This window comes from Euprymna scolopes, chromosome 4, assembly GCF_053919585.1.
Source record: "Euprymna scolopes isolate OS-2025 chromosome 4, ASM5391958v1, whole genome shotgun sequence".
NCBI lineage: Eukaryota > Metazoa > Mollusca > Cephalopoda > Sepiida > Sepiolidae > Euprymna > Euprymna scolopes.
Window position 1 is genome coordinate 155,789,765 of NC_136485.1, and position 27,244 is coordinate 155,817,008.

Here is a 27,244-nt window from a genome sequence, read left to right on the forward strand (position 1 = left end):
ATCCCAATTTTTATGATTCTCGATTCCAATTACTCGTCCCTATATATATATATATATATATATATATATTGCAGATTTTATATTTAAATTCCTTTCAGAAAATATAATTTTCAAAACAAAAATTTATTGCTTGAGCAAGGAATACAACATTTAAAATACTTTCCTTAATCCATGGATTTTCAATGTAGGCTCATCTCCTCAGAGGAAAGTCATTAGCAAAATATTTGTTCTGGATTGGTATAATTTAGCACATACATTGAAAAAATATTAAATATTAAAATCTTTTAAAAGGACATAGAAAAGGAAAAATGGATTGAAACAATGAAAGGATATGGGGTTCAGATATTCGATTACCTCCCAAAATATTTTGTAAGACTTGAAAGAACAAGAGTGATTAATATGTGATCTAATTCATCTCATTCTCCATATATATATATATATATATATATATATATATATATATATATATATATATAAAGTTGTTCATTTGTAATAAGTTTATTATCAAGAATACAATTTGGACTTTATTTTAAATTTTCTGGAAACGGTTCACAAATGATTACATCATTTTTTTTTTCAAAATTTCTCGAAAAACTTTCTTTGGTAACTGTCTTTAATTGATCAATTGTGTATTGGGTTTCGCCTGAAAACTTCCATTCTGAAGAAATCCCACTAGAAAAAGATCAGGGGCATCAAGTCTGCTGAGCATGTAGGCCATTGTAATTAGTCTGTTGCCTCCAGGAACTGTCCTCCTACATTCTACCAAACCTCTTTCTGTTTTGTTTTGTTTTTTTACCTTTTCTTATGTATACCATGCTTCCCATTTCTCCCATTCCTTCTCAGGTTCGTCTCATCTAAAAAGCAAGAAAAGTTTCTCTTATATCAGAAACGAAATATTAATATACTGATATGTTTTTGATTTGATTTCGTATATTATATTGTGGTTTACCTTTTATTTTTATAGACATTCTTTCAGAAATCATATTTGTGTTAAACACCTACAGAATCTTCAAAAAGTCATCAAGTGTTTAAAAAGTTTAATTGCATTCAAAACTGTATTCCTGATAATGAACTTATAACCACACAACGAAAAAAAAAAAAATATATATATATATATAGTCATCCACATACAGTACTGTTTCTCTGTATCACAGTTCATTAGTGCGTCTGGACAGGCAAAAACCTCAAACCAGGATCGAAACCCGACCACTCAAATGACAGTCAAGGCTTCTCGCACTGTGCTACTCAGCTGCTGCTATGTGTGTAGTGAATTAACGGTGTTTTGACATCGTTTAAATTCGATTTGTTTACACAAAGGGCATTGCTTAATACACTAATGGTAATTTGTATATCACTTCCCAATATGCTCAACCCAAGATAAAAAGCATTATATCTAATGTATGCCATTCAATTGAAGGTTCCCTACTTTTTTTTTTTTTTTTTTTTTTTACACAGTGATCACCACTTATCAAGACCCGGAAGCCACTCAGGGATAAGGGTTATTGCAAGTACATTACGTTAGTGAGGAGATTTGCTGAAGTGTTTACTTAAGGGGGCGGTTCATTAGGAATTTGTTAACATTGGACTTGAAGACATCCAAGTTGTAGTCCGGAGGGAAGCAGGAAGACGGAACAGAGTTCCACAGGCGTGCAGTTCTAAGAAAGAAGCTTTGTTCATGGAATCCGCGTTTTGATTTAGGCACAGATATAGAGTAGGGGAAATTTTTCACAGTGGATTCAGCTAGACGGGTGTTTTTCGTGAAAGATTGGCGAGGGGGGACCAGAGATTGGAGTTCAGACGAGCATCTGCCATGGAAATAACGATAAAACAAGGACAGGCTCGCAACGTCTCTTCTGTGGGAGAGAGGTTGCAGGGTAGAGAAAAGGGCATCCCCCACTAAGCCACGAAGTCTATTTTGTATTCTGTCAAGGCAGGATAGGCTGTTTTTAGCAGCTCCTGCCCAGATATGGCAACAGTATTCCATCCTTGAACGTACTTGGCTTTTATATAGATAGATATTGCCACATTGAAATGATTGCATCACACTTTCCCACATTTTCGGAATTATTCACAAACTTTCTTCTTTAATCATCATCAATGGCTCTGCTGTTTTAAACAGAGTCGGCGATCACGGCTCTCGAAATTGTAGAGCCATGGTAATCTCGCAAAGACAAGACGGTAGTTTCCCATTGCTTTCTATCTTAATTCAGAGATGTATCTCCCCGAGCAAGTTAAATACGCCCCCAGATATCAAACTGGAAACTTCTACAACTCAGCACAGTATATACAATGCCTAGTCCTCCCAAATGGTCACCCATCTGATACTGGACAGGCTCATCGTTGCTTAACTTAACTTTGGTGATCTGGCGAGAACCGGTGTGTCAACATGGTTGTGCCGTTCTTTAATAAAGAACTTTAATTGATCAGCTGTTTATGGGTTTTCTTCTGAAAACTTCATTTTTTAGAAAACAACTCCACAAGACAAAAAAAACAAATCAGTCTTACCAAGTCTGGTAAGTGTATAGGCCATCATAACATTTTGTTCTATCCAACGTCCAGTAAAGGCTCAAACAAGATGGCATAACAAAAATGATAGAGCGAGGCATATTTTTATTTCTATTATTTTTTTTAAGGTTATTTCATTTATTTATTGTAAGAACTACATTTTTGATGTTATTAAAATTATTTAAGTAGCTGGTGACTATTAGAAGACCCTGTATGATGGTGAAGAAGAATCAGAGACCTTCTTAGTGAGAAATGCCATCAAACAAAGATGTGGTCTTACCGAAACCGTGTTCTGTATGGTTCTCTCAACCATGCTGATTAATGTCTTTTGTATCTGAAGAGAGAATCCGTGTTAATTCCATTCGACCTTGGGCACCTGTTACAAAGACACAAAACACTGTCACCAGAGACTTGTTTTATTGATGACTGCATATTTAATGGCAACACAGGGCATATGATACAGTGTGAAATTGACAGGAGCCACGTGCAATGGAGAAGTAGAAACTACTGTGGAATACATTACCATGAAATTACTTCCCAGATAAATACAGCATAACTGTTTTTAAGTTCACTGTTAACAATTTCTTGTTGAGCTGCCTAGTTAATCACATTCCGACTATTAAAACCATCGTTTTCAATCGTCTTAAAGACAACTAACTTCTTTAACCTTATCATTAAGTGGCGTTCAGGTAATGAGAAGTAATGACTAATTTCTTTAAAACAAGCTCATTTCCCTAGGCTAGAAGTCTTGTGATGCCCTGATGATGCTTAAGGATTCAATCATACCACCACACTGTCTTCAGTGAGTGTGCAATGGTCCTTTATTGTATGGCTCAAAGACTCGAGTATAAATCTGAGTGCAGAGAAATATTATGAGAAAGGGAAATAGTTTGAACATGATTGGATCACCCCTACCCAAATTGAATGTCCAGACCCATGACCTTATCACCTCTTCCTCACTGCATGCCACTGCAGCGGGCAGTACATTTTATTGATTTGCTGCTCACATAACCTTAATCATAGGCACACGATCTTTTATCTTATTTTTCTAATCAATAATTCACAACAACAAGCAAGGGAGATCACTCTGAGAATTTCAAGAAGAGCAATCTTTTTATCTTAATGCAAAGGGAGACAATTTAACTCTCTTGTTAGTGAACATAAACACTGAGATTAATTGTAACATCGTACACGTTTACACACGTATTAACCTGTAGACAACCGTAGACGTCGTGTTCAGGTTTAAGAAAAGACCTTTATTCTTCATTCTCCAATCATACATGACTTCACACACGTCTCAAACGTGATCGTGATCTTAAGCTTGATCCTTTCTCTGTGCACATGTTCTTTTTTTTTTTTTTTTAAATCTTTTTCTATTCTTCCTCGCCGTGACATTACTTCGCACACGGCTCGACATTTGTATGCAGTCACCATACATGTGCCCACACTATTTCACAACATATTTGTAAAAGCCAGGCAGAAACTCCAAAGTTTGGAAGACTCAGTGAGAACAGCTGTCAGTGAAGAGGACTTAATCTTATTAACAAACTAAATATAAACAGTGAGTTTGCAGTGGTCATTGTCCTTCTTGATGCCAGCGTGGATTGTCTACAGTAAACAAACAGCTCAACTGTAACCACCTGAACTGTTGAAGTAAAATTGTAAACATTAAGGACAAAAAAATATAACTTCCTACAAGAAGTCAATATAGTCAAAATGCCAGACAATAGATTGCCTAAATGTTGTGGTTTAAATGTTGAAAGGAAAACGAGAAGGCTTGAAACAGTGAAATGAAATATATATTAACAGAAAGTACAGAAACTTATATTGGTTGAGTGAGACTCTGCTCAACTGGAAGGACAAAGTAAGGTTACGACACAGTCTCGCTGAGTCTCAGGACCAGACTGCTCGATCGCAGAAACTGGTTACGGGAAGTGACGTCAAGAATAGTCCATCAAAAGGAATCTATAGGGGGTGACACCCAAATATTAAGCTGTGTCTGTATGGAGAATTCTGCTGAGGAAAGAGTTCAATTTAGAAATGGAAGAAATGAGACAACCGCTATCTTGAAGATCTAAAACATCCGAGGTTCTTCTGGACCACTCAACTTGGTGCAACCAAACCACCACAAGAATCTGCGTAGTTTCATCATCAAAGTACAACAAGAGTGTTGTTTGCACAAGGATCCACAACAGCAACCACCCACTTGAGTTCAAGCTTTCAGAGTACAGATTACAAGTATCTGAAAATGCATTAAAATTCAAGTCAACTAATTTGTCATTTTCTGTTGTTGATTCAATAACTTACAGGGTGGAACGATAAATTTGTCGCCCTAAAGAAAACAACACTACAGCTATATTTTAAAACTTTTTGAAAAAGATCAATTCAGGTAACTTGAATATGTAGAAGAGTTGACATCTATTCAATGTAGCTGCCTTCAGCCTCAATCACCACCTCGACACAGGTTCAGAACTGGCAGCATGCTTTTTCCACAAGTGTTGGCAGGAGCTTGGTGAATACACAGCGGATGGTGATGATCAGGCTGGCTTTGGTGTTGTGGGAGGTCATGTTGGTGATGTTTTTGACATATGACCAAAGAAAGTAGTTCAGCGGGTTCAGACCGGGGCAGGAGAGGGGCCAGTGAGAGAAGGGTACAAAGTTGTAGCACTCCTTCTGAAGTCAAGCCTGGGTCTCTTTAGACTTGTGGGTCAGCGCAAAGTCCTGCTGCCACACCAAGGATCTGCCAGCGGCCACCTGATTGCACCAGGGAATCACCATACTCTTCAGAAAATCCAGGTATACTTTGGTGTTGACTTTCAAGCTGACTTCAAAAGTGTGAGGTGGCATGAAGTGACCTTCACTTGTTATTCGTGACAATCCAACGATGCTGGATCCTAACTTGAATTGATAGAGAGCACGAGTTGTACAGCAGTGCATTTCCAATCTCGTTTGTTGAACATTGTGTCACTTTCAGACATGATAGAAGGCTCCTATCACTCTTGGGATTTGTATACAACTGACCAACTAGTAGATGGTCTGAAAAAAAAAAAAAAGCCGGTTTTCATCAAACGGAAATGGAATCATCTCTTTTCTAGGGCAGCAATTTTATTGTTCCACCCTGTATTTTTAATTCAGACATTTATCCTATTGCTTTTCGTTTTATAGTGTAGCCTGATAATTTAAAAATACAAAAAAAAAATAATTACAAAGAGTATTTTTCTTAAAACCAACTATTTTCTTTATTCTTACAATGAATAGTTTTTATTCAACATTCTTTTCATTATAAGCAATCAAATACAAAAATCCAACAATGAATTTGGTATTTGAAATTAAAATATTCATAATGTAAGGGTTAATAATTCAAAGAATAAAGTATAGATTGTGAGGCTTGATTTCACACTTTAGACAAGCAAGAATCAAAGGAACAACATCACAAAATCGAAGACATTTTTTTTTTTTTTACAAAGGAGTCACCATTTATTATGAAGGTTCGCAGGCCATTCTAGGATAAGGGTTATTGAGTATAGAGTAGTCAATGGGATAATATCGTAGTAATAGTTAGTAGAAATTTGGAAATTGGATTACATTGGATTACTTAAGGGGATGGTTCAACAAGCATTTGTTTATGTTGGACTTGAAGACGACCATGTTGTAGTCAGCTGGGAAGCAGGGAAATGGAAAAGAGTTCCATAGGTGTGCAGTTCTAAGAAAGAAGCTTTGTTCATTGAATCCACCTTAAGCTTTAGGCACAGATAAAGAGTGGGGGAAATGATTGATAGTGGTTTCAGATAGACGAGTGTTTTTCGTGAAAGTTTGGCGAGGCCATTTGAAAAGTATAAAAGATAATAAAAACATCAAATTTATGATAGATCAAAGGGACATTATTGAATTATGAATTATTTGATCTGACTTGAACTGCAATATCATTAATGTGGCAAGACTTAAAAAATGTTGACGGTGAATAAATTTATGTTTCAATTTGTTTATTCTGTCTTATATTCTTAACATTCATCAAATTACATTAAAGCAATTTCATTTGTGAACACATTTTCCTGACATTAGTCTGTCTACTGTCAGTCGCAGTATAAGAAAACATCCAATGAAACAGTAAAGTCAAAAATGTATAAAATTGTGATATTCTACTCTTATAAAAACGTTGTGTTGTCAGTGTTTATAAAGTTTTTTTAAAAATTTCCATAAAATATAGGTTTTTCTGTCTAATTGTGGTTGGGGGTGTGATTGGTGTAACATTTGGTTGCAAATTAAGGAATAGGATTATGCAGAGCTTAAATTCTATTGAATCTTTGTATTTATGTATTGAGAAAGGAAGATCCACCAATAGTATAAAGAAACAGCTATAAAGAAAAAACAATCAAGGAAAGAATCAAATAGAAAGTACAATAAGTCCCGAAAGATTTTCTCTTTGCTTGCAAAAAGAAGGCCTCAAGGACTTAATAAAGATAGTTTCTAAGATTTTCAGATGAAAGCGAGAGTGTGACCTGCTCAAAGCAGAACAAGTCGACACTAAAGTTCAAGGCACAGACACGGTTATTTGTTAAGTGCTCGCAGAATCAATGTCGATTTCTTTTGTTTTTAGAAAATTTCAGAAACTATCTATATGAAGTCTTTGAGACCTTCTCTTAGTAAACAAGAAAATCTATTAGGACTTAATGTACTTTCTATCTGATTCTTTCCCTGTATTTCTTCCAACTTATCCCCGCCATCTTTCCATCTTGTATTTTTTTTTCTTAATTGTAATTAACTTTGATTTTAGCTCTGTTGAGTGAGGTTCGAAATCGTTCAGTTAGCTTTTCACTTTTTTTTAATTCATCATGATTAATAAATTCGGTCTGTACATAGCTAATATTAAATTTTGTACCCCTAAAAAGATTATATATATATCATTCAAACACAATAGTGTTTGAATATATGGTTAAATGGCAGTTTTAGTCATTTAGAACTGCTTTAAAGCTTCATCGTTCACTCATTTTTCGACCAAATTTCACACAATTATTACAGTTTATAGATCACTTCAGCTATATTGTGAAAAAAAAATGTTTTCAATTTTCGTTCAGTAAAACAAGTTATGAATTTATTGGTGTTCAAAATCGTAAAAAACCGTAAGGAGGTGAGCAACGTTTTTTATGACTGGTTTCCATAGGAATCACATCGCTTCAGTGACTACTGTTGCTACCAATTCACCGCTCTCGCAAAAAGAGAAGTAACAAGTGAAACAGAGAATGAAAGCATGAAAGAGAGATTGGGTGATTTTATTGAAAGCAGACAAGTGCCGTACATTGTTATTACATATGTGTATGTTATGTTTCTGGGGGCAAAAAAACAAAAAAAAAAGACTGAAATTAAACAAGGAACAAGTGAATTAATTAGAAGCCCGGAAAAATCATGGATTACAATAGAAAAATGCAAGCATGAAAAGTAATATGGTTAAGCTTAAATATGGAAAAGTAAAGGACTAGTTGTTAAAACTGGAAAAGAAAAGGACAAGTTATTCTAGTAAAAAATAAGATAAATTTATAACTTAAAATATTGCAGCATTAATATTTTTTTTTAGAATTCAATTTATAACATTATATAATCAATTCTTTTCATGCTCGTATTTTTTTTATTGTAATGTGTGTATGTATATATATATATATATATATATATATATATATATATATATATATAATTGTTAAATACATTTACCATGTTAGTTCCTGTATTAATTGTTATTTTGTTAATGTTAGGCTATATTTTTTTTATTAGTATTGCTTCGAATAATTTTAATCTTTGTGTACAATTATTTTGATACTTAATTTTAGTATTAGTGATTGATATATTTATTATTTTGTCTGACTAGTTTTTTTCTTATGAGAAATAATATGAAGTTGAATGGCACTGTTTTCAGACAAGTGATAGGTGAGACGTCTGGAGAGCGTTGTCATCGTATGGCCAATATAAGTACTATATGAATCCAGATTGGTTTGGAAGACATTCTTCGAACGGAAAGGAAAATTTGTATATTACATTTGTTTAGCTCAGTGTGGGGTTAATATTATTATTGTTTTTAATTATAAGTTAGAAGTTTTAAATTTTGTGTAGTATGTAATATCTATCTCTATTATATAAAAGTCACTTTGTGTGTGTGTGAGTTTCTTCCTCATAGGTTCTGAAACCGCTGAGTCTATCTTTTGCAAATTTCACGAAAAGGTAATTTATATACCTGCCAATGTTCTTAGATATATTTTGTACAGGAATTCATCCGATATGTATCGAAAAAAAAATTTTTTAATCCGATCTTAAAAATAGTCTTTCTCTCTTCTGGATAAAAAAAAGAATTTTTATAGGGGAATATTTTATGTTACACAGGCCAAGGGAGATAAAATCTCAGCAAATCATTTCATCTTAAAAAAAAAAAAAATCTAGTGATATATCTTAATGTGAGTGCATTCGACTACATATCGAATGATCCCCTGTCTAAGCCCGGGTGTACATCACCATTTTATTTTATTTTTTCTTAAAAATGAGTTCAATTTATGATAAAAGAAGAGGTACCACTTAAAATCGCCACAAATCATTTTTTCGTTTGCATATTTTAAAACTGAATATTTATCAGAAGTGACTGTTCCAAGGAGTTCATTGTGAAGCCCAACTATCAGCGGACGTGATATTGTAAGCAAACACAGACAGAATTTGATAAACAACATCATTATATATATATATATATATATATATATATATATATATATATATATATATATTGCGAATTAGTTCACCAAGCAAATTATACCTCGTAATATATAATAATCAATAGAGGATTGATTTTATAATAATTAATATGCAATCTGCATATCATATCATATATCGTGTTTAAGCGTATTGTACGACTGGGCAAAGCCGGGCATCCAGCTAGTATATGTTATTATTATTACTTCAAAGCCAGAAACTAGGCAAGTTTAAATTTTGGATGTATAGATTCTGACCAAGTAAACAGCAATTTTCTTCTCCTTTGTAAGAAAAATCACTCCTGGAATATGAGGACTAAAGGACAAAATAAAGGGGGGGGGGTTACTTTCTACTCACCTTAATGAAAGGAGTGGATGCTCGAGAGAATTTAAGTTTTAGCCAGATTAAACCACATGCAAAGTAACGGTGTTTGTTTTTTTGTTTTGTTTTTTTTAATATGTCTGCTGTTAAAAACGACTATTTTTTTTTTCAACCTTTTAAGAGAACGGATAAAAAATAAAACAAAACAGGTCTCTTGAGTGCTATTGAAATAATCAATTCTAGCTCTCCCCCCCCCCACCCCACCTCCCCGTCTTTCCAACAGGCTTGTGCTTGGTTTGAGAAGGAGCAGGAAGACGGAGATTGATAGCGCTAGCTGTGATTTAGATTCTAACTAGCAGGGCTACACCGCGTTGCCCAGGGCCATAAAAAATCAAATAGATCAAAAACACTTTCATATTAAAACTTTTATTCCATCTACCTTTCCCAAAACATGTGTCTACTTTTCTTTCTTCCCGTTTTCACAGATCCCTCTTTCCCACTCCTCTTTCAGTTCTGCCCAGCCTATTCCTTTCTCTTGTTTTAATGCAATGAAAATAATAAAGTTATTCACTTCTCCATAATATTAGAAATAGGCGAAAAACTGATCCCCCCCCCCACACACACACACAATTCTGGCCCAGTTGTCCCCAAAAGAATGAATAATTTTTCATTATTCATCCAAGGCAATGCTGATCAAGAATGCACTAACTTTGCAGGTGCTTGGTTTGTAGTTTTTACTTTTAACCAGACATACAAACATACAGACAACTTACCTTTATATAATAAATTGTGCGCTTCTGATGAATCTCAAATAAACAGGTGGCGATTTGGCTTGATTGCAGCTGCTTTTATTATTTCAGAAGAAAATCGTTTGTGCATGAAGCAATTTGTTTTCAGTAACATTGATTTAATAATGTAAATGAATTGACAACAAAAATAAGGGAGATAATCCTGGAATGTCTGGTGTGATCTATTTCAATTTATTTATGAGACTGTCTTCAAAACAACTAACAATCTTTGTTTTTCTCTTCTATTTCCAGATAATCCTGTAAAAGAAGATACAAAACCAAGTAAGTTTAATTTTATTATGCTAAATAATGAGAAGGACTGGAACATACAGGTTACATGAAGTTAACCAAGGTTGAGGGGAAGGGGGTCAAGTTTCAGACTAGTTACTCTTGTGAGGTAGTTTCGGTTTCATCTCATCACTCAATTGAGACATTTTTTTATTCTGAGCAAAATTGTACAAAATAAAAAATTAGACACAAGGCAGAAATTGTGGAGAGTATTTAGTCATCCTTGTCACTATACCTTATAATAGTAGTCTACACTAATCCTAGCTAGAGTTCTCATTCACCATAATACTGCAAACACACCGGGGGTCGGGGTCGTTCTACGTAAGATTCCCCGAATCAAATCTTTTTTTTTTTTAATAAATCTGTACTCCTATTAATATAGTTTTGTTTTTGTTTTTGTTTTTTGTGTATTGATATTCATATCAAAAACCCTTTTTTCTATTTATTTAAAAAGAAAATAAGACTGTTATATATGGGTTGGTGAATTGCATTCATCTGCAAAGATCTAATTTGCATATTCTTTTAAACATTCATCTTAATTCCCTATTAGCTTTTTTCGTTTTTCTTCAGGTGAAGGGGGTCGAGTTTCAAATTACTTACTCTTGTGAGATAGTCTTGGTTTCATCTTGGAGAATTGATTTTAGTTATTGAAATTCAAAAATAAGCCAAGCAATCTACCCCTATTTACTTGTTTTCCTCACGAAGGCAGAGTTAGACACAAGATCAGCTTTTAATGTAGGAAAATCCAGCTCCCCCAAAAGGGGGCACTCTGGACAAGAATTAAAATTACCTCAATCTAGAAAAATTTACTTTTTCACCGGCCGAGGAAAGAACAGACACTATACTTTGATCCTAAGCAAAAAAGGTTTCTTTAGCGGTTTCAGATTTTCCCAAGAGTTCGACCCCATAGAACAAGTTCAAAGAAACTACTCTTCAAGCTTTTATTTATGAAATTTTTAGTTATGGAAGGTCCTAATTGCCTAGGATCTTATATATTTCTCCAGTTCTCCTGAACATTAACCCAGTCTAATGTTATTCCAAAAATAACAGTGTATTCTAGTCTTTCTCTTGTTCTACTTTGTCCTGTTTTTATCTTCTGCTGGCTTCTTCAACACGTGCTGCTTATTCTATCGTATGTATTCAAAGATTCTTGTCGGCATTGATTATTTCAATCTACTTCTATACTTATAAAGTTGCCATTTCTCATAGTGAAATTAAAATGCTGATTTCATCTTTTTGGGGGGTCTTGAATCTTAAATGCAGCATATATGACCCACCTAACTAAGCTGACACTGCTTCAGCATAGTGCATGCCTAGCAGAGGCTTCATCAGGCTAAAATCTATGCCTGGTATCATGTCTTGCAACTTGATTTTCATCAATCTATGAATACAGGTCATGTGGAAATAGCTCAATTCCTTGATGTGTCTAGCATATACAGAGTAGAACGATAAAGTTGTCGCTATAGTAAAGACAACACGATTCCATTTCCATTTGATGAAAACCGGTTTTCTTTTTTCGTTGCAGACTATCTGCTGGTTGGCCAGTTCTGTACAAATCCCAAGAGTGATAGGAGCCTTCTATTATGTCTGAAAGTGACAATATTTAACGCGCAAGATCAGAGATGCACCGCTGTACAACTCATGCTCTCTACCGATCTAGGTTATGACAACATGACCACTGCGAGCACCTTTAAAATGTATCGCTGGATTGTCATGAATCACAGGGACGTGTCCAAGGTGATGAAAACAAAGTTTCCAGCCACGGTTATTGTCTTGGTGTAGTTTCAAGTGAGGGCCACATCATGCCACCCCACATCATCGTAGTCAGCTTGAAAGTCAACACCAAAGTTTACCTGGGTGTGCTGAAGAGTGTGGTGATCCTTTGGTGAACTCAGGTGGCCGCGCTGGCAGACCCTGGGTGTGGTAGCAGGACTCAGTACCGACCAACATGTCAAAAGAGACCAAGGCTTGGTTTCAGGAGTGCTACAACTTTGTACCATTCTGTCATTGCCTCCCCCCCCTCCTCTTTCGACCTGAACCCACTGGACTCCTCCGTTTGATCATACGTTGAGAACATCACCAACATGAACTCTCATAATACCAAAGCCAGCCTGATCGCCACCATCTGTTGAGTATTTGCCAAGCTCCCGCCGGTGCTTGTGGAAAAGGCATGCTCCTCATTCCAGACCCATATCGAGGTGGTGATTGAGGCTGAAGGCGACCACATTGAATAGATGTTAGTTCTAATACATAATCAAGTTACCTGAATTGATTTTTTTTATAAAAGTTTTAAAATAAAGCTGTATTATTGATTTTTTTTTAAAGCAACTTTATCTTTCCACCCTGTATTTCAAAATAAATTGGGTGTAAAAGACAACTGAAATAAAAAGAGCTATGAAACGAAACTCCAAAAGTCATTTTTCTTTTCAAGTCTCTATTTTTGAGAGGTGATAGTCTCATTACAATAACATAGCTATAGAACAATTACAAAAGAATATATTCTTAGTCATAATTCTTAATTCCTTTTGTCTTTTCTTTGCAACTAATATAACAAGTGAAGCATGCATGGTCCCCCGTGAGTGCACGGTGAACGAGGCATAAAAAATGACTAAGTTTAGCATTTTCCCCCTCCCCATTTAGCTCCAAAGTCCCCAGGGGACGTCCAATCCTAGTGAAAATCAAGCAGTGCATTTTTAGGCCTTAACATGTGTAAATTTGAGTTCTGCACCATGCAAAAAAAGAAATGACAAAGTCCATCATTTGCCCCCCCCCCAATTTAGCCTCAAAAGTCCCCAAGGCCTTAACATATTTAAATTTGAGTTCAGCACCATGCAAAACTGCTAAATAGACATACACTGAAAATTTTGGATAAATATGATAAAAAGAAAAAAAACACACACACACAAAATGGAGTGTTTTCATTAGTCCTAAAAGAGCCCCTGGGGCACACCCAAGAGTTATCGTGAAGTATAGACAAACAAAATTATATAGAAATCAATTAGTTACAGAAAGTTTTGTAAAATTCAAGGCATCAATTTTGTTTAATAAGCACAAAAGTGTCAATTTAAGCCATTTTAACTCGAAAGGCATCCCTAGGGGGACAACCGGAGTTTTCACGAAAAATCCGTTCTGTTAGTTTTGTTTTTTACTCATGTTTAATGTTTGTGTAAAATTTCAAAAAATGTCAAGGCGTAATTGAGAAAAGTGCAAACAGACGAACAGACAAGGGTGAATTTACAGGTCTACTGTCTTTTTGTCGGAGGACCAAAAATAAAGGCGTTTTCTAAGGCAATGATAGCAAATATTTTTTAAACAAACGTTGTATCGTGTGATATATTTCAAATAATCCATAAACAAAGTTTTCTGCATCATTTATTTCATCAAATCTTTAGAGAATATTCTAATTAAGTCTTATATTTCCCTAATATCTCATGAGGGAATAATTTATCCATTATTTATGTTTCTTGCTACAGTCGTGACATCAGTAAACTTTAGTCAGTGTGAAATGGTCTTATAAATAAGTCATGAAGAAAGAAGCAAAAACAACAAAATTAATTTGAATTTTCATTATGAATTATTTCTATTCGTTTGTGTTTTTGCCTTGTCAGCAAAGAAAGAGCCAAGATGTATCTGACTTCCCTTTCTCTTTTCAAACAACCAACAGCAGAGAAAGAACAAAGGAACAATGTTGTCTTATGTTAATTTGGCATCATCTGATGTTTGGACGATTTATAATGTCATATTTTGAAATGAAATACAATCAGGATATAAAATCTTCACATGAAGAAAAAAAATACCTTTTGTATTTTTCTAGTTTATAAATCGAGTAAATCTAATTGGACTGTTATTCTACAATCTTCCATATGTTCTAAATTGATACATACTGCAAATAGGGGTATATTCAGTTGAAGTAGCTGAGTGGTCTTCGCTAGAGTAATCGAATAATACAGTCTAATAAGTAGATTTAATGAACGGTTGTTCATAGTCGTAGCTGGTAATATGCTTTAAGCTTTAGGATTTTGGCATATCTTTTTTTTTTTTTTTTTTTTTTTTACACAGGAATCACCACTCGAGAATAAGAGTTAATGGGTATGCATTAGTCAATGTGATTATGGCGTAGTAAACATAAGTAGTGGGAATTTTGTAAATTGGATTACTTCGGGGGGGGGCGGTTCATCAAGAATTGTTTACTTTGGACTTGAAGACAATCAGATTGTAGTCAGCTGGAAAGCAGGCAATCGGAAGAGAGTTCCACAGGCGCCTCTAGGCTGTTATACCCATCTGTATTTATGGGTAACATCAGCCTATCATATTCTTGCATGGAGGGACCCAGATATGTTCATATTCATTGCATCATAAACAGATTATGCAAAATATTTTAATACATTATAATAGTAATTAATATGCAATACACAGCTATGTGCGTATCTGCTAGCAAAAAAAAAAAAAAAAAAAAAAAAGCTGAAATTCATACATTTGTCCAGCCTGGAAAGCAACAGCCGTGTGTGTGTGTGTGTGTGTGTGTGTGCGTAGCACAACAAACAAACTTTTTTTAAAAAAACAACTCCAAGCTCTATTCCAGACAACTAGGAAAAACAAACATATTTATAATCAAAGCAATGACCGAATCCTTAAAAAATTACATCCAGTCTATAGTGGAATGAAGACATAAATGTTTGGTAAAATTTAATGCTACTAAGACAAAGCTCCTTTCCTTTAATAATTATAAAGAAACCTTTTTCAATCACTGATTGCTATGAGCAACAGCAGATTACCTAAGAACTCGTCATTCAAATTACTTCATTTGGTTATTTTGCTTTACCGTATATCAACCCTTTCAGGTCATTTAATGTCAAATCCAGTAATTTTTTTAAACAATCTTATGCTTTAAGTTCTTTGTATCTTGAAATATTTATTTATAGTATTTGGTTTATTTGTTTTGTTTTATGTCATGTCAACCATTTTTCAGGTTGTTTAACACCGAATCCAGTTTGAAAAATATTTTATACCTTCAAATATTTATTCATGGTTTGGTTTTGTTTTAGAGCATACCAACCCTTTTCAGGTTATTTAATGAATCCAGTGATTTTGGAAAACATTCTTATGCTTCAATTTCTTTATATTTTCAAATATTTATTCATGGTGTTCGGTTTTATGGCATATCAATTCTTTTTTGGGTTATTTAAAGCTGAATCCAGTAATTTTTTTTTAAAGTGTTTTTAGGCTTCCACTTTTTTTTTTTTTTTTTTCAAATATTTATTCATGGTGTTTGGTTTCGTTTTATTGTTTCACAACATATTCAGGTTATTTAATGCCAAATCCAGTTATTTTGGAAAACTTTTTAATTTTTTTAATATTTTCAAATGGTATTTGATTTTATAGCACATCAATTCTTTTTGGGTTATTTAATTCTGTATTCAGTAATTTTGGAAAAGGTTTCTTTATGCTTCAAGTTTGTTTTTTTATATCTGAAGTATTTATTTATGGTGTTTGGTTTGGTTGTTTTGTAGATGAAAATTATTGCTTTTGTTTTGACTTTGCAGAATGTTATTGTTTTTGTCCTTCCCCTTTGCAAAACTCAATGTTTGGTGCATTTTCGATCAGGAAACCAAACAATCGGCCTAACATTCATATATAACAGAAGATGGAACAAATACATAGAAGATACTGCTAAGTATGCTGCAAAGAAAGTGGGCTTTCTCTAAACTAGAAAATTTCTCACGCCTTCCAGTATCCTATACCTTAAAAAAGCCACCATGCATGAAAAATTGTTCTCACATTTGGGCTAGTGCATCAACCACTAGCCTCTCCCTCTTAGATGAGATCCCCCCCTAAAAAACTGGTTCTAAAAAGGATAATCGATTTACTAAAACATTGCATTAGAAACTGAGCACTCCCTACAAATATTTAAATATTGACTTAAAAAAAAAATTTTTTTTGACAATCTGGTAGACTAGTGTGCATTCAATAATATTTGATAATAATCCGTTGAAAAAATAAAATAAAAAAATACAGAGGGCGGGATACTGCTTCCATATGTGTGCCAAAATTTTTAGTTGTTATAACGTATGGACACCTATTTTCCCTACCTCCCAAAAGAGGATGCAATTTTGTAGCATGTACATGTGCAAATTAGATGATGGTAACTGTATCGTCTGCATCCTTTTCTCCATGTAACAAAGCTGGTGATGCATATGTAGCAGAAGCGGCATGACGTGTATGCAAATGACCAAGCCAGTGTGTGAGGTGACGTCACAGTGGAGAAAGATTGACTTGGTGAGGGCGAGAGAAACTTTTCAAACAAAATGCAATCCAAACTTAACAAAAAATGGACGGATAACCATGTGCCATAGGTGCGAGCTGCACACAACAGTAAAAATAAAAGCAGAGATTAAAAAACAAAAACATGAGGATGGTTATAGTAAGGTGAAGCATGTGTTGGCAAAACAGTTTAAAAAAAACCTGCGTAGCAGCGACTGAACTTGAGCAGATGGGTAGATGCAGGAGAAAAAGCACGTGTTCAACATAATAAGGTTTTGTTAACCACATGGCGAATGGGGAGACTTTTAAAATCAAGATGCAGGTGTAGTTTGGAAATTACTTTTGTAAATGCCTTTTGTTAAAACTGAAAATAGCCAAATCGAATTTCTTTCCTTTGTTCCTTCGCGAGTTGGGTCAGAGTTAAAATGTAATGGCCATGTTACATTTAAATGGGAGCTGAATTATGTTTGTTTTAGCTTTTGATAAATTTATTGACTGGAATATCTTTTAAAACATTTTTCATGCATAACTAAAAATGAATCTTTTATTTCTAAACTAGCAGCCCCCCCCCAGCGTTGCCTGATCGTAAAATATGCATAAATATTATATTTTAATTCATACAGAAAATGGGACACGTCCAAGCGAGTATATTTATTTATTGCAAACTATTATCCTCATCTTTTAATAGTTGTTTCACAACGTTTCAGCCAACTATTCCGCTGACTTTCGTCAGGTGGAAACCACGACGGGATAGGAACTTTGAATCTCCTAACTGCATTCTCAGCAATTACTGACTTCCATAATTGTTTTTTGTCTCACCACGTGTTTGGCCAACTAAGCTTCTCGCTGGCTTTTGGGTAGGATTGAAACCAATGATCACCTGGAACCGTAGAGATTCAACATCTCTATCCACTGCGCCACGGTCATAATCACGACTGGAAATTTCATTGAACTGTGCTCTCAAGCACTGAACTGTCCAAATTTGCTTTTTGAGTGTGCTGGCAATGGTCCTGTTGTCATAACTTGGATTGGTAAAGAGCATGAGTTGTACAGGAGCGCATCTCCGATCTAGCTCGTTGAACATTGTGTCACTTTTAAACATGATAGAAGACTCCTATTGCTTTTGGAATTTGTACACAATTAGCCAATTAGTAGATGGTCTGAAAAACGGAAATGGAATCACGTCTTTTTTAGTGCAACAATTTTATCGTTCCACCCTGTAGATACCTAAGAGGGAGATCAGTTATTTATTTAGTTAATTATAATATAAATTACAACAAATTGCAATTAAAACAGTTTTTTTTTTAACATTAATAGAACTAGAATATTTTTGTCATGTATTTGGTGTTATTGAAATAAATAAGGGAAAAAGGATTTAAGTAACAAACATTAATTAACTCACATTCATCATCATCACATTCAATTGCATAATATAGAGATAAATATTTTATATTAGATTAACTAAAGTATAAAATATGAAGTATAAAGTTGATCTAGGTAAAGGGGTTGCTCCATATTTTAGATAGAGCATCAGTAAAAGAAATTTTGAAATGATGGAAATAAAAATGTAAAATTTTTAGATTTATTAAATTAATTAAAGCATCAAGTGTTCAAGCAAGGAATATAAAAATATTTTTTTATATACTAGCACGCCGCCCGGCGTTGCTCGGTCATAAAATATGCTTTAATATGATATTTTAATTCATGCAGATTATTATTAGTGTCAATTCTCTATTGATTATTATATTGTACCTAATATATAGTAGTGATTTCAAAAGTTAAAAAAACATGACTTGGATACCATCAGCTAGAATCAAAACCAAAACATTTAGCTCGCCAGCAATATTTGCTTCCATATGACCTAAGGACAGATGGATATCAATATTTTAAAAATTAACAGTTTAGCATATAAATGTATTTTTGCTCATACATAGATACGCACTTTAAGTTGACTTACACCTGCCAAATTCCTATTTTTCCAATTTGGACTCCCTAGCAGCTATCTTTACTGGCTAAAAACCAAATCGAATTTGCTCCACATATCTAAATCTCTTCTATTAGGTTGCAAAAAAGGTTGAATAGATATCATTTGAAATCAAAATTTAAAATTCCACAAGAACTTTCACGTCAAGTAATAGCATTGATGTTCAGATGAGAATTATAAAGATTTTGAGTGAGTTTATATGCAGTTCGCATGAATTACGGTTTTATTATTTATGTGCGCCAGCTCAACCAAGCACGACAGCTACTGTTGATGATTTTTTATTCAAACAATCTATTCTGTCTCATAATCATTCACGTACTCTGGACCTATCAGCGCAAAGTATCTGAAATATTACTTGCAGTATCATTGGAAATAAAAATAAAACAGATTGAGTCACAACTTTTAATTATAAATATATGGAATCAAAATATGGACCTAAAAAGATATTTGCTGAAATAAAATCGATTAGCTTTTTTAATATTCCCCGTGTTACAATATTTTTGGACTATAATGGGGTAAGTATTTATTTTCAAAAAAATATGTACAAGCTATTTTTTAGAAAAATTTGGCACAAGGCCGAACATGGGGGAAGGGCGGTCTTCTTTGACTAAAGCTAACTACTCTAACCTAACTAGTTCTTACATTTACTCTACTTCCACCACCCATCAGCGTATACATCCTTCGTCATTCACCATAAAAATATCATACCATGATAAACTAATTAAAACCCATAAGAAAAATGGGGGTTTGGGATATAAAAATTTTATATACAAAAATACAATGGAATATATACAATGTTAGTAACAAAAGACCCCCCCTGTTACTAAACTGTGGCAGGTGCGCTGATTCGCCAGTCGAAAGGGTGATGCGGGTCCGAACGCTTTATTTACACACCTCTTACGAAAACTTCGAAAGGAGACCCGCATCTCTGGCGAATCAAGCGGTCTGTCACCTAAATTGGGGAGGAAACGGAGCTAAAAGAAAACCAAAAAAAAAAAAAAACAACTATAATGGCGTATAATCCCGCACAGTTGAGAGATTCTATTCATAAACGATGCTGCTAAGAACTGATGAATCAAATTAATTCACGTTCTGCTACCAACCAATCAGAAACCAGAATTGCTCCATAAATATTAAACTTTTCTGTAGCAACTTTCGCATGTGTTTTCTTCGTGTCAACACGGGAAGAATCTTTTTCTCTGTGGATTCCAACTCGGGAACTGTCTACTGTGAACCAGTCGCCTCCCAGGACTTGTGTAGAACAACGAACTATCAGAAACTGTTCTGAAACTAAACATAGCTTACACTTCTAGACCCCATTAAGCATTTAATTTTTACAATTGTTCAGATGAAATCTTAAATAATTACTGTTTTGCCTGAAATTTGAAGTTGTCGTTTTAACACGATAATAAACCTGCGCAATATAAAATAAAACCGTAATTAGAAAAAAAATTACCAATCAATAAAACGACAGATAAATCACATTTTTTTTTTTTTTTTATCAATTTATCTAATAACTAGAATATCTTTTGCATTTTTGAGGGTGGAATTTCTGAAAATTTATGTTTTTATTTTTTTTATTTTTTAAATAATTTTGTTTCTTCTATTTCTTTCTTAGCTTCTGATTTACACCACGAGGGTAAGTTAGTTGTTAATAATCCATCGAAACAATATTTTTAAAATTATTTTTATTTTTTCACTTTTTTAGTCTCGTGCTTGACTTCCAACTTTTCTCGTCTATTGTGATTTCACTTCTGCAACCGAATGGGATATGGTTGTAATCAACTGATCCCATTCATGTCTTAAGCGATCTACCACGAAGTAGGGCCCTAGGCGAAGTGAATTTTGTGGCCCCAAATGAAATAGAAAAAAAAAAAAAAAATAGCGAAAAAAAGAAAAGTACGTAATTTATTAAAACTACCTGTATTTATATCTAAATCAACAAATAATTGAAATTTATGCAAACATATTCATGCAGATAGCATAAACCTTCAACAAAAATCAACTTTTCGTTCTTTGATGGCAGCAAAGTCTCAAATAAATCGTGCTTAATCCAAACATTGGACGATATCTCGTTCGAGATTATATATATATAACGGTCTAATATACACACACATGTATTTTTTGTATATATTGCAAATTCAGATATATGGTATATGTTTATCGTGCAACAACAGTGAAAATAAGAACAATCAAGTCAAGGTTCGATTAAGGAACAAGTGTGTTAACAATAATGTTCAAAGATAGGAAAGCATGTATATCTGCTGGGCACGCGGCTAGCAGTTGAAGTGCAGTCGCATCTCTCTCACCGGTGTTGGAATTACTAGCGCTATTTATAGTGCTAATCAGTGTAAATTCCTCTGTTCAATGAAGGCCGGTATAACAATATATATATATATATATATATATATATATATATATATAATTAGTAGGGCTGTGACAACAGCATATTCTTTTCATTGTTTTCAATCTTGAGTATATATCCGTTAATATCTTATGTTTTTATATAGACGGATGCGATTCTCGGTTGATAAAGTGTGTGTCTCTCTCTCTCTCTCTTCTTAAGGCTTATATTGATGTCAGTCACATGATCAAATATGTGAGTGGATTGTATGTACGTTGATTGGATGATTGTAATAGGTTACAAGTACTTTTAGCCGTGGTTATGACATATTCTTTTCATTATTTTGACTCGCGTGTGTGTACCCATTGGTATCTTATATGCTTTTATATAGAGTGATGTGGTTCTCGGTTGATTAAGTGTGTGTCGAATATATATCTGAGAATGAAAAAGAATATTCTGTTGTCACAGCCCTAATAATTAGCTTTAGTTCCATCACTTGTTGCTTTAACGATAATATTCATGAAGAATATATGTTGCCATGCTAAATAAACGTGTATTATTTTTCATTTGCAGGCATTCAAGTATCTGGTAGATCATACATCGAGAAAGGTGATCCGATACATCTTGTATGCAATACAACCGGATCAGAATATCCTCCACAAGACTTAGACTGGTTCAAAGATGGTAATAAAATCAGTACAGATACTTTGAAAAAGATTTATATAAATAAATACCACATTCATGACACAAAGACATTGACAAGCACTCTGGAAATCACACATAGCAAGATGAATGACGCAGGAGAATATGTATGCCGTAGCTCGAACCTGGAAATAACCAGTATAAAAGTTCATGTCCTGAATGGTAAGTTATTGGATTTACTTGGCTTTCCATTCCATAGTTTTACGATTACATTCCATATAAACACTAGAGATACCTTACAGCTATGTAAAGATGTGTTTATCTAAATATATGATCGTCTCTAAAAGTGTGTATTTTATATAGTGTTGTATATATTGTGCTTTAAGCAAATTACTATACATAAATTATATATGTCATATCCTACCTATTCGAAGAACCAACAAAAATTAATGGATTGATTGAAACTAATCAGTTTGATCAAAATGGCTACAAAAAAAAAAAGTGGTCAATGTCATGAGGTCACTCTGGTATAAAACAAAATAATTGCTTTCTTTAACTTCTAAACTCCCAATATTAGAAATTATTTGTACTTATCTGGGCAACAGGATTAATATTTTTTTAATTATTCTGATTGCCTATATAAGTGTGAAGTTAATCTAATTTTCCAACCCACTTGCCTCCAGTCAGATGAATACGCAGAACATAATGGACAACAATTATTTTGATTTATACATTATATATATATATATATATATATATATATATATATTACATATTTGTTAATGTTGTTTTCTGTTACTTTTTGTTTTTGTTGTTCAAAAGAACATCTTTTAGTCTATATACAAATATTTACATCTTACATTGTGACACTGGTTTACTTTTTCTGTCATATAATAGATATAAGATACATTTTTCTTTTTTTTTTTCTTTTTTTTTTTCTTTTTAAATTCTTTTAATTTTTTCCTGTTTCTTGTTCCACTATCCAATTATTACAGAACATGAGTCATCAACAATAAAGCGAAAAGACATACACAAGAAAGATTCAGAACTGTGTAAGTAGTCTGGTGTTTTTTATTCAACAAAAACACCAAAATATAATAGTTAGCAATTCTGATTGTGTGTTCTTTAAAAGGACAAATGGAAAACAAAATGCAAAAAACATTTCTAATAATAATAATCATAATAATAATAATCATAACAATAATCATAACAATAATAATGATAATGATGTGTAAAAATTGTTCCTCTATATTCCATCTGCTTCCTGTGCCATGAGATTTTTTTTTTTTTTGTCTTTTATTCCTCAACCCCTGTTCCCTTATTACAGATGATAACTCATCATCCATTAACCGAAAAGACTTACACAACAAGAAAGAATCAAACTTCTGTAAGTAGTCCACTATTTTGCAGGCCATCTCCCGTTAGCACACCACCTTCAATCACAGCACTCAGATCTGAAAGCTATTATCAGCAATCACAAAAAAACAATGAAGGATATTTTGATAAGGCAATTAAACGTATCTTTTCAGGCTTATCTTTAGCATCTTTTAATTTTAAAATACATCATCTATCGCAGGCATGCCAAACATACATCCAGTGGACCACATGAAGCAAGTAAAAATGCAATAAATAGGCCACATGTAGCCCTTTGCAAACAAACATAGCTTGCAGAAAAGTTACTATAATTTAGTTACGTAGCAGTCGAAATTTTTATAATTTAAACTGGATAAATACGTGTTGTCCATTGAAGCATAATATGCATTTCTTTATTTAGTGTTTCTTTACGCTTCAAAACGATATATCACATTTTATAATTTCAAAAACAAAAGAAATACACAAATGCGTCTGCAATATAGAATGTGACCAAAATTTCACGTTTTTCTAATCCTAATGAATAAAGATTTCAGCAAAAAAGATTAAATTTAGATCAAAATTTTAATTCTACTATAAAAAAGAATGATAACAGCAAACATTGGTATGCATAATTTATATTTCCAAGTCAAAAATTTAATATTCTGCAATAATTTTATTATACAATTTCAATTAGTCACGTGTGACCATCATGTCAATAATAATCGGCTTATATGGCGCTCAGGGGATCCTGAATTTGACGTGCCTGACATAATTCTAGTTTGTTAAATCAACTGCAAAATAAAATATGAACAAAAGTTCCATTATGCAAATATGAAGTATATTAGGCATTTGAAATTCAGAGATCTGCTACATCATAAAATTAGTTTTCAAATAAATTCAACTTAGATTTTAAGTCTCATAGGGTTGCATCTCATTTGATATCAAATCCATTTTGATTGATGACGTACACATGAACCATTGAGTCACAATCTGCAGGACTATTTCATTTTCATTTGAAAATCCATAAACTTTGACATATCTGTTGGAAGAAGCCGCCGTTCAGTTTTGAAAGACACTGGATACCCCGTGTAAGGATAGCTGCAAGTGTAATTATGAGGCAAGGGTTGCACAATCACCAAGCACATTTCCGCTCCTGAATTAACACTGCTCGAGTCCAGTGGAAAGGAGTGGTTCAGGACGACTCGAAACAATGCCCAGATAAGCAAAGAGCACATACAACACCTGGAATTATCAGATGATCACCCATTTTAGTACTAACCAGGCTCAACGTTGCTTAACTTTGGCGATCTAATGGGAACCAGTGTGTCAACATGATTATGTTGTATATCTATTAATAGTTTGAATTCACTCCTAGACTTGAATGTCTTTGGTCTCCATGTACAAGGGCTTGTCAGGACGATCTGCTAATGAAGTGACTTCATCATCTAGCAGAAAACACTATCAATAATTTCCCCCACTCTTTATCTGTGTCTAAACCTAAACGTAGATTCCATGAACAAAGCTTCTTTCTTAGAACTGCACGCCTGTGGAACTGTTCCATTTTCCTGCTTTCCAACTGACTACAATATGGTCGTCTTCAAGTCCAACATATACAAATTCTAGACGAGCCATCCCCTTAAGTAATACAATTTACCAAATTTCCACTACTAACGATTACTACGTCCCATTGACTACCGTACACTCATTAACCCTTATCCTCGAGTGGCCTCTGGGCCTTGATAAGTGGCGACTCCTTTGTAAAAAAAAAAAAAAAAAAATCCTACACGTCAACCTTGACCAAATATTCAAAATAAAATATTAAAAACCCAAATAAGATCCTCCTCTACTACACACTAGCTCATACAAGGAATGATACACCTAATAACGTTATCTCAAGTGACAATCTACTAGAATAGATTAATCCTTAACCTGGAATCCAGTAAGACCAAGAGATATACTAAAACATAATCAGCTGGTCACTTAAGGAAGAGAAAAATTAATGCCCTTCACTTTACTCAACGTTTGGTAAAAGAATATTGATTGAACACTCTATGGTATCTATGTTTCTTGTATAGAAATCAAGTTTAGCCCTGGAGAGGGGCCCCTTGATTTCTGATTACATACTGGAGTAAAATGAAAACAATTAAATTCTTCTTGCATCACTAAAAGTAAGTCTTTTTTACTTCTATGTTATTCTAATAGATAATGCAGGAGTAAAGATACTTATTTTTCTATCTAATTTACATACGTGTTTCTGGCATTTATACATACACACTATATGCAACTAGACATCAAAATAAAGCAGTTAAATATCAAATACATAAAAAAATAGCGAATCACGTTCTCTAAATGTTTATAAAGACATGAAAAGATAGAGAATGGATTAATCCACATATACTGAGCGAGCTTTGTGACAGATGAGTAAATTGTTTCGTTAATTACAAACCATGTCCAAATAGAAAAATTTAAATTTCAATCCTAGAACTTTAATAATTATTTTGTGTCATTAAATATAAATATATCTATATTCCAAATTTCATGATGTTGACCATCTTACAATTTATTCCTTTAATTCAGTTGACACAATCCTTGACCGTATATGCTTCGTAGCACAAAATCAGTCACTTAATTATTATATCAATCAGTGAATCTATTTTGCCCTTAACTCACCAGAAGAAATAGAAACAACCAATCCACCAAAAGAAAATTGGAAGAGAAGTTGCAAATACCTGATAGTTTGCTTACATTACGCCATTTTTAATTTTAGAAATAAAGTCACCAAAACCCACATATACGCATTAACAAATTCCATTAATTTAGGTATATTCTGCCTGAAATGTTCTATTTATTAATTAGTAAATATATTATTTATAATTAAAGTATCCATATTTACCCAAATAACATTTTTTTTTTTACACAGTGATCACCACTTATCAAGGCCCGGAAGCCACTCAGGGATAAGGGTTATTGCAAGTACATTAAGTTAGTGAGGAGATTTGCTGAAGTGTTTACTTAAGGGGGCGGTTCATTAGGAATTTGTTAACATTGGACTTGAAGACATCCAAGTTGTAGTCCGGAGGGAAGCAGGCAGACGGAACATACAACATCAATAATTATAATCTATTACACCTGTTTACATATACGAAACGGGATGAGTGCTACTTAAATAAAATTTCAAACATGTAAAATTTAACTTAATCTATCGGAAACAGTCTAATCCAATTATACCTTTGTTCCTAATAGCCAAAATGTTTTTAACGAATGTTAACTTAAAACTTTTAAGCATTTTGCATATTTATATGCTAAAATATATTCCATAATGCTGATAAAATAGTTTTCACAGAAAACTGTATGCATTGTATGACTTAATATTTTCTAATATTTTTCCTACATTGATAAACATTGAATTAATAATAATAAAAAAAATTATATATCATAAATGCTTAAAGTTATACAGAACAACATTTTCAAGTTTTCCAAATTGAAAATGGATGTTTTGTGACTATTTTCAATTTTCATTTGAGACAACAATTTTCACTTTTGACATCGCATATTCACATGACTTCATTGATTAATGATAAACATGGTTTCATACAACGTATTCGTTATTCGCTTGGCTTCACACGAGGAGAGAGTTAGAGAAGTTCGGGTTTTAATATGAGAGAAAATCCAGCTACTCAAAAGTGGGTCACTCTGGATTGGGACAAAAATTGTCAAGGTCTTGAAAGATTTCTCCTACACTGAGCCAGAACAGGAAAAATAAAGTGGAGTATCCAAACAGATAATACACTTTGCTCTTAACCAAAGGCCAATGTATTATTTACCTATAGTAATAACTAGTGTTATTTAAACACCATATTTATTGAACTATATCCGATGGTAAGGCCCCAGCTTGTGGGCTTTGGGTAGTGTGGAGCCACCCTTTAATTGTCATTGCTCTGACCCGAAGTGGTAGTACCTGTTAGGGTCCCAATTATGAGTTAAATAGAAACCGACTTGAAAAAAAACAAATATATTCTATTAAAAAATTTT

The 27,244-nt window shown here is 33.5% G+C and overlaps 1 protein-coding gene and 1 pseudogene across 17 annotated transcripts in view; one reads left to right on the forward strand and one right to left on the reverse strand.

The window, feature by feature from the left end:
- The window catches only part of LOC145269663 (zwei Ig domain protein zig-8-like), a 1,012,799-nt gene that overhangs the window by 789,738 nt on the left and 195,817 nt on the right, over positions 1-27,244 (forward strand). For 9 of the 17 annotated variants that reach the window (XM_080125478.1, XM_080125421.1, XM_080125441.1 and 6 more), the window contains 2 exons: positions 10,593-10,622; positions 21,791-22,081. In XM_080125478.1, the coding sequence (XP_079981604.1) occupies positions 10,593-10,622; positions 21,791-22,081 (321 nt within the window). Of the gene's footprint in view, positions 1-10,592; positions 10,623-21,790; positions 22,082-22,854; positions 22,912-23,186; positions 23,247-27,244 lie in introns of all 17 variants that reach the window. The other 8 variants (XM_080125377.1, XM_080125391.1, XM_080125383.1 and 5 more) reach the window with 2 other exon arrangements.
- Positions 24,443-24,560, reverse strand: LOC145275388 (5S ribosomal RNA; annotated as a pseudogene).